Source organism: Heptranchias perlo, chromosome 17 (genome assembly GCF_035084215.1).
Source record: "Heptranchias perlo isolate sHepPer1 chromosome 17, sHepPer1.hap1, whole genome shotgun sequence".
NCBI lineage: Eukaryota > Metazoa > Chordata > Chondrichthyes > Hexanchiformes > Hexanchidae > Heptranchias > Heptranchias perlo.
In genome coordinates this window covers 2,443,196-2,455,823 of record NC_090341.1, presented here as the reverse complement: position 1 = coordinate 2,455,823, position 12,628 = coordinate 2,443,196, and the positions used below count along the sequence as shown (strand labels likewise).

General features: G+C 47.3%; 1 protein-coding gene across 2 annotated transcripts in view; it reads left to right on the top strand.

Annotated features, from left to right (window-relative positions):
• The window catches only part of lamb2l (laminin, beta 2-like), a 148,159-nt gene that overhangs the window by 83,042 nt on the left and 52,489 nt on the right, over window positions 1-12,628 (top strand). For both annotated transcript variants that reach the window (XM_067998345.1, XM_067998344.1), the window contains exons 18-19: window positions 8,832-8,952; window positions 12,055-12,247. In XM_067998345.1, coding sequence (XP_067854446.1) covers window positions 8,832-8,952; window positions 12,055-12,247 — 314 coding nt within the window. The remainder of the gene's footprint in view (window positions 1-8,831; window positions 8,953-12,054; window positions 12,248-12,628) is intronic.

The window sequence follows — 12,628 nt, the reverse complement described above, 5'->3', positions numbered from 1 at the left end:
TCCGTAATCGCAACTATATCATACCCGTTAATTTCAATCTGCGCTGTTAATTCATCTAGCTTATTGCGAATGCTCCGCGCATTAAGACACAATGCCTTTAGACTTGTCTTTTTAAGATTGCTAGTCATAGTTTTATTTTGCACTATGGCCCTATTTGTTTTTCACCCTTGTTTTCTCTGCCTTCCACTATTGCTTCTTCCCTTTCTGTCTTTTGTTTCTATCCTTGTTTCCCCCTCCTCTGTCTCCCTGCTCAGGTTCCCATCCCCCTGCCATTCTCGTTTAAACCTTCCCCAACAGCACTAGCAAACACCTCCGCGAGGACATTGGTCCCAGTCCTGCTCGGGTGTAACCCGTCCCGCTTGTACAGGTCCCACCTTCCCCAGAACCGGTCCCAATGTCCCAGGAATCTAAATCCCTCCCTCCTTCACTATCCCTGCAGCCACGCATTAATCTGGTCTATTCTCCTGTTCCTATACTCACTAGCACATGCACCGGTAGTAATCCTGAGATCACTACCTTTGAGGTCCTGCTTTTTAATTTATCTCCTAACTCCTTAAATTCACCTTGCAGGACCTTATCCCTTTTTTTTACCTATGTCGTTGGTACCGATATGGACCACAACTACTGGCTGTTCACCCTCCCCCTCCAGAATGCCCTGCAGCCGCTCCATGACATCCTTGACCCTTGCACCAGGGAGGCAACATACCATCCTGGAATCACATTTGCGGCCGCAGAAACGCCTATCTGTTCCCCTTAGAATTGAATTCCCTATCACTATGGCTCTGCCACTCTTCTTCCTCCCCTCCTGTTCAGCAGAGCCACCCGTGCTGCACCGAACTTGGCTCTTGCTGCTTTCCCCTGATAAGCCATCTCCCCCAACAGTATCCAAAGCAGTATACCTGTTTGAGAGGGAGATGGCCCCAGGGGACTCCTGCTCTACCTGCCTAGTCCTTTTACTCTGCCTGGCCTTGACATCCTACCTAAAGTGTGGTACCCAGAATTGGATACAATACTCCAGCTGAGGCCTAACCAATGATTTATAAAGGTTTAGCATAACTTCCTTGCTTTTGTACTCTATTTATAGAGCCAAGGATCCCATATGCCTTTTTAACAGCCTTATCAACTTGTCCCATCACCTTCAAAGATTTGTGTACATACATCCCCAGGCCTCCCTGTTCCTGCATCCCCTTTAAAATTGTACCGTTTAGTTTATATTGCCTCTCCTCATTCTTCCTACCAAAGCACATCACAGTCTGAGCAGCCTTTCGAAGAAGGCTCGATTTTTCTTCACTTTGTTCAATTATCAGTAATTTTACCCAAGTTCATGACTGTTGATTAACTGTGAAAGGACAATTCACAGAATCCTTTTATTAGGCAACAAAAGTGATGGAGAATGGACCCTTCGTTCAGCCTCCTATTCACAGCTACTTGTCGAAGATCAACACAATGTTCCATTGTCCGTGAATCCGAGCATCTTACTGGGATATGAAGGGCTGTCGCATCGCATCACGTCAGAATATTGCTGGATGCTCAATTAATGGGCCTTAAATTGTCAGTGATCAAAGAACCCGTGAACGCAGGGAGTCTGAAATAAATGAAGGCACAGCAGGCCCGGCAATGTCCAAGAGAGGAAAAAAACAGCTCGATGATTCAGTGGGCCCCACGGACTAATCCTGCAACTTTTAAATTAACGTTTCCGTCTCCTCCTGACTTAATCTCCAATGTTACTGGCTTGGCAAGTGAGCGTTAGTGCATATTACAGCCAAAGAGGAGGGGACGTCATTAATAGATCAAATATTCATGGGGTGGATAAAGGAGCATTGCTTCAAAGTAAACCAGGAATGTAGGAGCAGAGGAGATCAGTGTAAACTGATGAAAAGGAGACTTAGAACAGAAAGAATATTGCAGAGAATAGCAGCCCCTGTGAATGTTATAGAGAATAGCAGCCCCTGTGTATATTGTAGGGAATAGCAGCCCCTGTGAATATTATAGAGAATAGCAGCCCCTGTGAATATTATAGAGAATAGCAGCCCCTGTGAATATTATAGAGAATAGCAGCCCCTGTGAATATTATAGGGAATAGCAGCCCCTCTGAATATTATAGAGAATAGCAGCCCCTGTGAATATTATAGGGAATAGCAGCCCCTCTGAATATTATAGGGAATAGCAGCCCCTCTGAATATTATAGGGAATAGCAGCCCCTGTGTATATTGTGGGGAATAGCAGCCCCTGTGAATATTGTAGAGAATAGCAGCCCCTGTGAATATTATAGAGAATAGCAGCCCCTGTGAATTTGGAGAGAATAGCAGCCCCTGTGAATATTATAGGGAATAGCAGCCCCTGTGAATATTGTCGGGAATAGCAGCCCCTGTGAATATTATAGAGAATAGCAGCCCCTGTGAATATTATAGAGAATAGCAGCCCCTGTGAATATTATAGAGAATAGCAGCCCCTGTGAATTTTGTAGGGAATAGCAGCCCCTGTGAATATTATAGCGAATAGCAGCCCCTGTGAATATTATAGGGAATAGCAGCCCCTGTGAATATTATAGGGAATAGCAGCCCCTGTGAATATTATAGGGAATAGCAGCCCCTGTGAATATTATAGCGAATAGCAGCCCCTGTGAATATTATAGAGAATAGCAGCTCCTTTGTATATTGTAGGGAATAGCAGCCCCTGTGAATATTATAGGGAATAGCAGCCCCTGTGAATATTATAGGGAATAGCAGCCCCTGTGAATATTGTCGGGAATAGCAGCCCCTGTGAATATTATAGAGAATAGCAGCCCCTGTGAATATTATAGAGAATAGCAGCCCCTGTGAATATTATAGAGAATAGCAGCCCCTGTGAATTTTGTAGGGAATAGCAGCCCCTGTGAATATTATAGCGAATAGCAGCCCCTGTGAATATTATAGGGAATAGCAGCCCCTGTGAATATTATAGCGAATAGCAGCCCCTGTGAATATTATAGAGAATAGCAGCTCCTTTGTATATTGTAGGGAATAGCAGCCCCTGTGAATATTATAGGGAATAGCAGCCCCTGTGAATATTATAGGGAATAGCAGCCCCTGTGAATATTATAGAGAATAGCAGCTCCTTTGTATATTGTAGGGAATAGCAGCCCCTGTGAATATTATAGAGAATAGCAGCCCCTGTGAATATTATAGGGAATAGCAGCCCCTGTGAATATTATAGAGAATAGCAGCTCCTTTGTATATTGTAGGGAATAGCAGCCCCTGTGAATATTATAGAGAATAGCAGCCCCTGTGAATATTATAGAGAATAGCAGCTCCTTTGTATATTGTAGGGAATAGCAGCTCCTGTGAATATTATAGGGAATAGCAGCCCCTGTGAATATTATAGCGAATAGCAGCCCCTGTGAATATTATAGGGAATAGCAGCCCCTGTGAATATTATAGAGAATAGCAGCCCCTGTGAATATTATAGAGAATAGCAGCTCCTTTGTATATTGTAGGGAATAGCAGCTCCTGTGAATATTATGGAGAATAGCAGCCCCTGTGAATATTATGGAGAATAGCAGCCCCTGTGAATATTATAGAGAATAGCAGCTCCTTTGTATATTATAGAGAATAGCAGCCCCCGTGAATATTGTGGGGAATAGCAGCCCCTGTGAATATTATAGAGAATAGCAGCCCCTGTGAATTTTGTAGGGAATAGCAGCCCCTGTGAATATTATAGCGAATAGCAGCCCCTGTGAATATTATAGGGAATAGCAGCCCCTGTGAATATTATAGAGAAAAGCAGCTCCTGTGAATATTATAGAGAATAGCAGCCCCTGTGAATATTGTCAGGAATAGCAGCCCCTGTGAATATTATAGAGAATAGCAGCCCCTGTGAATATTATAGAGAATAGCAGCTCCTTTGTATATTGTAGGGAATAGCAGCCCCCGTGAATATTGTGGGGAATAGCAGCCCCTGTGAATATTATAGAGAATAGCAGCTCCTTTGTATATTGTAGGGAATAGCAGCCCCTGTGAATATTATAGAGAATAGCAGCCCCTGTGAATATTATAGAGAATAGCAGCCCCCGTGAATATTGTCGGGAATAGCAGCCCCTCTGAATATTATAGAGAATAGCAGCCCCTGTGAATATTATAGAGAATAGCAGCCCCCGTGAATATTGTCGGGAATAGCAGCCCCTGTGAATATTATAGAGAATAGCAGCCCCTGTGTATATTATAGAGAATAGCAGCCCCTGTGTATATTATGGAGAATAGCAGCCCCCGTGTATATTATAGAGAATACCAGCCCCTGTGAATATTATAGAGAATGGGGTACGGGAGCGTAGTGGTCATGTTACTGGACTAGTAATCCAGAGATTGTGGACTAATAATCCGGAGACATGAGTTCCAATCCCATCCCGGGCAGCTGGGGAATATCAATTCAGTTAATTAAATAAAATCTGGAATTTAAAAAAAATTGTATCAGTAATGGTGGCCATGAAACTACCGGATTGTTGTAAAAACCCATCTGGTTCATTCATGCCCTTCAGGGAAGTAAACCGACCGTCCTGACCCGATCTGGCCTATAGGTGACTCCAGACCCACAGCCCTCTGAAATGGCCTAGCAAGCCACTCAGTTGTACAATCTCGCTACTAAAAGTCATAATAAGAATAAAACCACCCGGCATCGGACCACTAGGCACCGGACACGACAAATGCAAACCAAACCCAGTTAACTGCAAGGTCCTCCTCACGAACATCTGGGCACTTGTGCCAAAATTGGGAGAGCTGTCCCACTGACGAGTCAAGCAACAGCCTGACATAGCCATACTCACAGAATCATACCTTTCAGCCAATGTCCCAGACTCTTCCATCACCATCCCTGGGTATGTCCTGTCCCACCGGCAGGACAGACCCACCAGAGGTGGCGGTACAGTGATATACAGTCAGGAGGAAGTGGCCCTGGGAGTCCTCAACATTGACTCTGGACCCCATGAAATCTCATGGCATCAGGTCAAAAATGGGCAAGGAAACCTCCTGCTGATTACCACCTCCTGCCCTCCCTCAGCTGATGAATCAGCCCTCCACCATGTTGAGTACCACTTGGAGGAAGCACTGAGGGTAGCAAGGGCACAGAATGTACTCTGGGTGGGGGACTTCAATGTCCATCACCAAGAGTGGCTCGGTAGCACCACTGCTGGCCGAGTCCTGAAGGACATAGCTGCCAGACTGTGTCTACGGCAGGTGGTGAGCGAACCAACATGAGGGAAAAACCGACTTGACCTCGTCCTCACCAATCTATCTGTTGCAGATGCAACTGTCCATGACAGTATTGGTGAGTGACCACCGCACAGTCCTTGTGGAGACGAAGTCCCGTCTTCATACTGAGGACACCATCCAACGTGTTGTGTGGCACTACCACCGTGCTAAATGGGATAGATTCAGAACAGATCTAGCAGTTCAAAACTGGGCATCCATGAGGCGCTGTGGGCCATCAGCAGCAGCAGAATTGTATTCCAGCACAATCTGTAACCTCATGGCCTGGCATATTCCTCACTCTACCATTACCAACAAACCAGGGGATCAACCCTGGTTCAATGAGGAGTGTAGAAGAGCATGCCAGGAGCAGCACCAGGCGTACTTAAAAATGTAAACAATTTTACAACACCAAGTTATAGTCCAGCAATTTTATTTTAAATTCACAAGCTTTCGGAGATTTTCTCCTTCCTCAGGCAAATGCTGAGGAAGGAGAAAATCTCCGAAAGCTTGTGAATTTAAAATAAAATTGCTGGACTATAACTTGGTGTTGTAAAATTGTTTACAATTGTCAACCCCAGTCCATCACCGGCATCTCCACATCATACTTAAAAATGAGGTGCCAACCTGGTGAATCTACAACATAGGACGACATGCGTGCTAAACAGCGGAAGCAACATGCTATAGACAGAGCTAAGCGATTCCACAACCAACGGATCAGATCAAAGCTCTGCAGTCCTGCCACATCCAGTCGTGAATGGTGGTGGACAATTAAACAACTAACGGGAGGAGGAGGCTCTGTAAACATCCCCGTCTTCAATGATGGCAGAGTCCAGCATGTGAGTGCAAAAGACAAGGCTGAAGCGTTTGCAACCATCTTCAGCCAGAAGTGCCGAGTGGATGATCCATCTCAGCCTCCTCCCAATATCCCCACCATCACAGAAGCCAGTCTTCAGCCAATTTGATTCACTCCACATGATATCAAGAAACGGCTGAGTGCACTGGATACAACAAAGGCGATGGGCCCCGACAACATCCCGGCTGTAATGCTGAAGACTTGTGCTCCAGAACTAGCCGCACCTCTAGCCAAACTGTTCCAGTACAGCTACAACACTGGCATCTACCCGGCAATGTGGAAAATTGCCCAGGTATGTCCTGTCCACAAAAAGCAGGACAAATACAATCCGGCCAATTACCGCCCCATCAGTCCACTCTCAATCATCAGCAAAGTGATGGAAGGTGTCGTCGACAGTGCTATCAAGCGGCACTTACTCACCAATAACCTGCTCACCGATGCTCAGTTTGGGTTCCGCCAGGACCACTCGGCTCCAGACCTCATTACAGCTTTGGTCCAAACATGGACAAAAGAGCTGAATTCCAGAGGTGAGGTGAGAGTGACTGCCCTTGACATCAAGGCAGCATTTGACCGAGTGTGGCACCAAGGAGCCCTAGTAAAATTGAAGTCAATGGGAATCAGGGGGAAAACTCTCCAGTGGCTGGAGTCATACCTAGCACAAAGGAAGATGGTAGTGGTTGTTGGAGGCCAATCATCTCAGCCCCAGGGCATTGCTGCAGGAGTTCCTCAGGGCAGTGTCCTAGGCCCAACCATCTTCAGCTGCTTCATCAATGACCTTCCCTCCATCATAAGGTCAGAAATGGGGATGTTCGCTGATGACTGCACAGTGTTCAGTTCCATTCGCAACCCCTCAGATAATGAAGCAGTCCGAGCCCGCATGCAGCAAGACCTGGACAACATCCAGGCTTGGGCTCATAAGTGGCAAGTAACATTCGCGCCAGATAAGTGCCAGGCAATGACCATCTCCAACAAGAGAGAGTCTAACCACCTCCCCTTGACATTCAACGGCATTACCATCGCCGAATCCCCCACCATCAACATCCTGGGGGTCACCATTGACCAGAAACTTAACTGGACCAGCCATATAAATACTGTGGCTACGAGAGCAGGTCAGAGGCTGGGTATTCTGCGGCGAGTGACTCACCTCCTGACTCCCCAAAGCCTTTCCACCATCTACAAGGCACAAGTCAGGAGTGTGATGGAATACTCTCCACTTGCCTGGATGAGTGCAGCTCCAACAACACTCAAGAAGCTCGACACCATCCAAGATAAAGCAGCCCGCTTGATTGGCACCCCATCCACCACCCTAAACATTCACTCCCTTCACCACCGGCGCACTGTGGCTGCAGTGTGCACCATCCACAGGATGCACTGCAGCAACTCGCCAAGGCTTGTTCGACAGCACCTCCCAAACCCGCGACCTCTACCACCTAGAAGGACAAGGGCAGCAGGCGCATGGGAACAACACCACCTGCACGTTCCCCTCCAAGTCACACACCATCCCGACTTGGAAATATATCGCCGTTCCTTCATTGTCGCTGGGTCAAAATCCTGGAACTCCCTTCCTAACAGCACTGTGGGAGAACCTTCACCACACGGACTGCAGCGGTTCAAGAAGGCGGCTCACCACCACCTTCTCGAGGGCAATTAGGGATGGGCAATAAATGCCGGCCTTGCCAGCGACGCCCACATCCCGTGAACGAATAAAAAAAATTTTTAAAAAAGAGAGTCTAACCACCTCCCCTTGACATTCAACGGCATTACCATCGCCGATCCCCCACCATCAACATCCTGAGGGTCACCATTGACCAGAAACTTAACTGGACCAGCCACATAAATACTGTGGCTACAAGAGCAGGTCAGAGGCTGGGTATTCTGCGGCGAGTGACTCACCTCCTGACTCCCCAATGCCTTTCCACCATCTACAAGGCACAAGTCAGGAGCGTGATGGAATACTCTCCACTACCTGAATGAGTGCAGCTGCAACAACACTCAAGAAGCTCGACACCATCCAGGACAAAGCAGCCCGCTTGATTGGCACCCCATCCACCACCCTAAACATTCACTCCCTTCACCACCGGCGCACTGTGGCTGCAGTGTGTACCATCCACAGGATGCACTGCAGCAACTCGCCAAGGCTTCTTCGACAGCACCTCCCAAACCCGTGACCTCTACCACCTAGAAGGACAAGAGCAGCAGGCACATGGGAACAACACCACCTGCACGTTCCCCTCCAAGTCACATACCATCCCGAATTGGAAATATATCGCCGTTCCTTCATCGTCGCTGGGTCAAAATCCTGGAACTCCCTTCCTAACAGCACTGTGGGAGAACCTTCACCACATGGACTGCAGCGGTTCAAGAAGGCGGCTCACCACCACCTTCTCAAGGGCAATTCGGGATGGGCAATAAATGCCGGCCTCGCCAGCGACGCCCACATCCCATGAATGAATAAAAAAAAGAATGGCAGCCGCTGTGTATATTATAGAGAATAGCAGCCCCTGTGTCTTTTGTCGAGAATAGCAGCCCCTGTGTATTTTATAGGGAAAAGCAGCCGCCGTCTATATTATCGAGAATAGCAGCCCCTTTGTATATTGTTACTATATAATTCATTTATTACTATCGTGCAAGAGCTAAGTGTATTATTACTATATTAGTGCCCCTGTGTATATTATGGGCGAGCAGTCTCTGTATGTGTTCGTTCTGTACAGTGTGAGCATTCCCTTCCCATGAGTTGCTCTCTGCTTTTCCTGCAGGTTTGTCATGGTTTCGACACCTTTCTGCTTTGAGCCCAACATCCGGTACGAGATTAGCATCAGGTACCAGCGCCTCCTGGCTCCCCAGTGGAACACAAACACTTTTATCTTGGTGGATTCTGTAAGTGTTTAAGGGCCTGCCTCTACTCTCCATACCTGCTGTGACTCAATCCGACACTTTGGGACAGCCTGGCCATTTACCTCCTCACAATTCAACAGCTTAAAAAATGAACAATCAGGAAATAAAATTTTTAAAAGGCTGGAATCACCCAACAAGTCGATCAGGAACAGATTTAAGATGATCTGTTACAGTCAGCTTGTTAACCAATCTCTCTCTTTCAGATACTGATTTTTCTGCTGAATATTTCTTACATTTTCTATTTTGCAAAAAATGTCAACATTTCTGAAACCACTGAGTTTTCTTTCATTGTGCGGGTTCCCTGGTGCATATTTTACCAGGTTTGACCTGACTTACTCACAAAACTCTTTTTAAGTGTTATTTTTTTCTGCTGTTCCATTGGTTATTCCACTGTGTGCGTTACTAATGCAGTAATCTCACGGAATCGCAGAAATGTCAGCCATCCCGTCCAATCCACTCTCCCCCTCACTCCCCATACCCTTTAATATCCCACCCAGTCTAATCCCACTCTCCCCCTCACTCCCCGTACCCTTTAATATCCCACCCAGTCTAATCCCACTCTCCCCCTCACTCCCCGTACCCTTTAATATCCCACCCAGTCTAATCCCACTCTCCTGCTCACTCCCCATACCCTTTAATATCCCACCCAGTCTAATCCCACTTTCCCCCTCACTCCCCATATCCTTTAATATCCCACCCAGTCTAATCCCACTCTCCTGCTCACTCCCCATACCCTTTAATATCCCACCCAGTCTAATCCCACTCTCCCCCTCACTCCCCATATCCTTTAATATCCCACCCAGTCTAATCCCACTCTCCCCCTCACTCCCCGTACCCTTTAATATCTCACCCAGTCTAATCCCACTCTCCCCCTCACTCCCCATATCCTTTAATATCCCACCCAGTCTAATCCCACTCTCCTGCTCACTCCCCGTACCCTTTAATATCCCACTCAGTCTAATCCCACTCTCCCCCTCACTCCCCATATCCTTTAATATCCCACCCAGTCTAATCCCACTCTCCTGCTCACTCCCCACATTCTTTAATATCCCACCCAGTCTAATCCCACTCTCCTGCTCACTCCCCACATTCTTTAATATCCCACCCAGTCTAATCCCACTCTCCCCCTCACTCCCCGTACCCTTTAATATCCCACCCAGTCTAATCCCACTCTCCCCCTCACTCCCCGTACCCTTTAATATCCCACCCAGTCTAATCCCACTCTCCTGCTCACTCCCCATACCCTTTAATATCTCACCCAGTCTAATCCCACTTTCCCCCTCACTCCCCATATCCTTTAATATCCCACCCAGTCTAATCCCACTCTCCTGCTCACTCCCCATACCCTTTAATATCCCACCCAGTCTAATCCCACTCTCCCCCTCACTCCCCATATCCTTTAATATCCCACCCAGTCTAATCCCACTCTCCCCCTCACTCCCCGTACCCTTTAATATCTCACCCAGTCTAATCCCACTCTCCCCCTCACTCCCCATATCCTTTAATATCCCACCCAGTCTAATCCCACTCTCCTGCTCACTCCCCGTACCCTTTAATATCCCACTCAGTCTAATCCCACTCTCCCCCTCACTCCCCATATCCTTTAATATCCCACCCAGTCTAATCCCACTCTCCTGCTCACTCCCCACATTCTTTAATATCCCACCCAGTCTAATCCCACTCTCCTGCTCACTCCCCACATTCTTTAATATCCCACCCAGTTTAATCCCACTCTCCCCCTCACTCCCCATATCCTTTAATATCCCACCCAGTTTAATCCCACTCTCCTGCTCTCTCCCCATATCCTTTAATATCCCACCCAGTTTAATCCCACTCTCCTGCTCTCTCCCCATATCCTTTAATATCCCACCCAGTCTAATCCCACTCTCCTGCTCTCTCCCCACATTCTTTAATATCCCACCCAGTCTAATCCCACTCTCCTGCTCACTCCCTGTACCCTTTAATATCCCATCCAGTTTAATCCCACTCTCCCCCTCACTCCCCATATCCTTTAATATCCCACCCAGTTTAATCCCACTCTCCTGCTCACTTCCCACATTCTTTAATATCCCACCCAGTCTAATCCCACTCTCCTGCTCACTCCCCGTACCCTTTAATATCCCACCCAGTCTAATCCCACTCTCCTGCTCACTCCCCGTACCCTTTAATATCCCACCCAGTTTAATCCCACTCTCCTGCTCACTTCCCACATTCTTTAATATCCCACCCAGTTTAATCCCACTCTCCTGCTCACTTCCCACATTCTTTAATATCCCACCCAGTCTAATCCCACTCTCCCCCTCACTCCCCGTACCCTTTAATATCCCACCCAGTCTAATCCCACTCTCCTGCTCACTCCCCATACCCTTTAATATCCCACCCAGTCTAATCCCACTCTCCTGCTCACTCCCCGTACCCTTTAATATCCCACCCAGTCTAATCCCACTCTCCTGCTCACTCCCCATACCCTTTAATATCCCACCCAGTCTAATCCCACTCTCCCCCTCACTCCCCATACCCTTTAATATCCCACCCAGTCTAATCCCACTCTCCTGCTCACTCCCCGTAGCCTTTAATATCCCACCCAGTCTAATCCCACTCTCCCCCTCATTCTCCATACCCTTCAATAATTATAATACTGAAACAGATTATCTGGTCATTATCTTATTGCTGTTTGTGGGATCTTGCTGTGCGCAAATTGGCTGCTGCATTTCCTGCATTACAACAGTGACGACACTTCAAAAAGTACTTCATTGGCTATAAAGCTCTTTGGGACGTCCTGAGGTTTTGAAAGGCACTATATAAATGCAAGTCTTTTCTTTCTAAATTAGTAATTTTGCTTTAAGACTGTTGATTACCAATATAACACATAGACAATATATAACGGGGCTGTGGCATTGTTATATATTGTCTATGTAATCAACAGGCTTTGCTTAAATGCCTAACCAGAGCGAGCAGTTTAAAGCCAATTGTTCAGTGAATGGAGACTTGAGGCGTTTGGTCGATGACTTGTCTCTGAATGGTACAAGAACAGATCGTACCAAATCCCTGACTTAGTGCTAAAGGTTTCTCTTACCTCGGCAGCTGGTTCTGTTACCCAAGTACTCCGAGCTGCCAGGATTCGTGGGCACTGATCCCGTTGCAGTCCATCACCGTGAGGAGATGGTTCGGTACATGTGTCTTGACTCCTTCATGATGGCCAGCATGCCAATGTTGGCGGAAATGTGCGTCAGACTGATCTGCAGCATCTCAGCTATTATGCACGACGGGGCTCTGCGTAAGTGTGACAACTGCGAGTGAAAATAGATGCGTGGTGTTAGTGTGTACACACGTTCTTTCCAGAATTCCTCTTCTGTGTTTTATTTTGGGGAGAGGGGAAGTGGGGGCTCAGTGATTCAGTTCACGCTCGGTGGGTCTCACTCTCGTTTCTGAGTCAGAAAGTCACGGGTTCAAGACCCACTCCAGAGACGTGAGCCCATAATCTTGGCTGACACTCCCAGTGCAGTCGAGTCGGAGGTGCTGTCTTTCGGATGAGACGTTAAACCAAGGCCTCGTTTGCCCTCTCAGGTGGATGTAAAAGATCCCACGGCCCACTATTTCGAAGAAGAGCAGAGGAGTTCTCCCTCAACCAACATCATTAAAAAACAGATTATCAGGT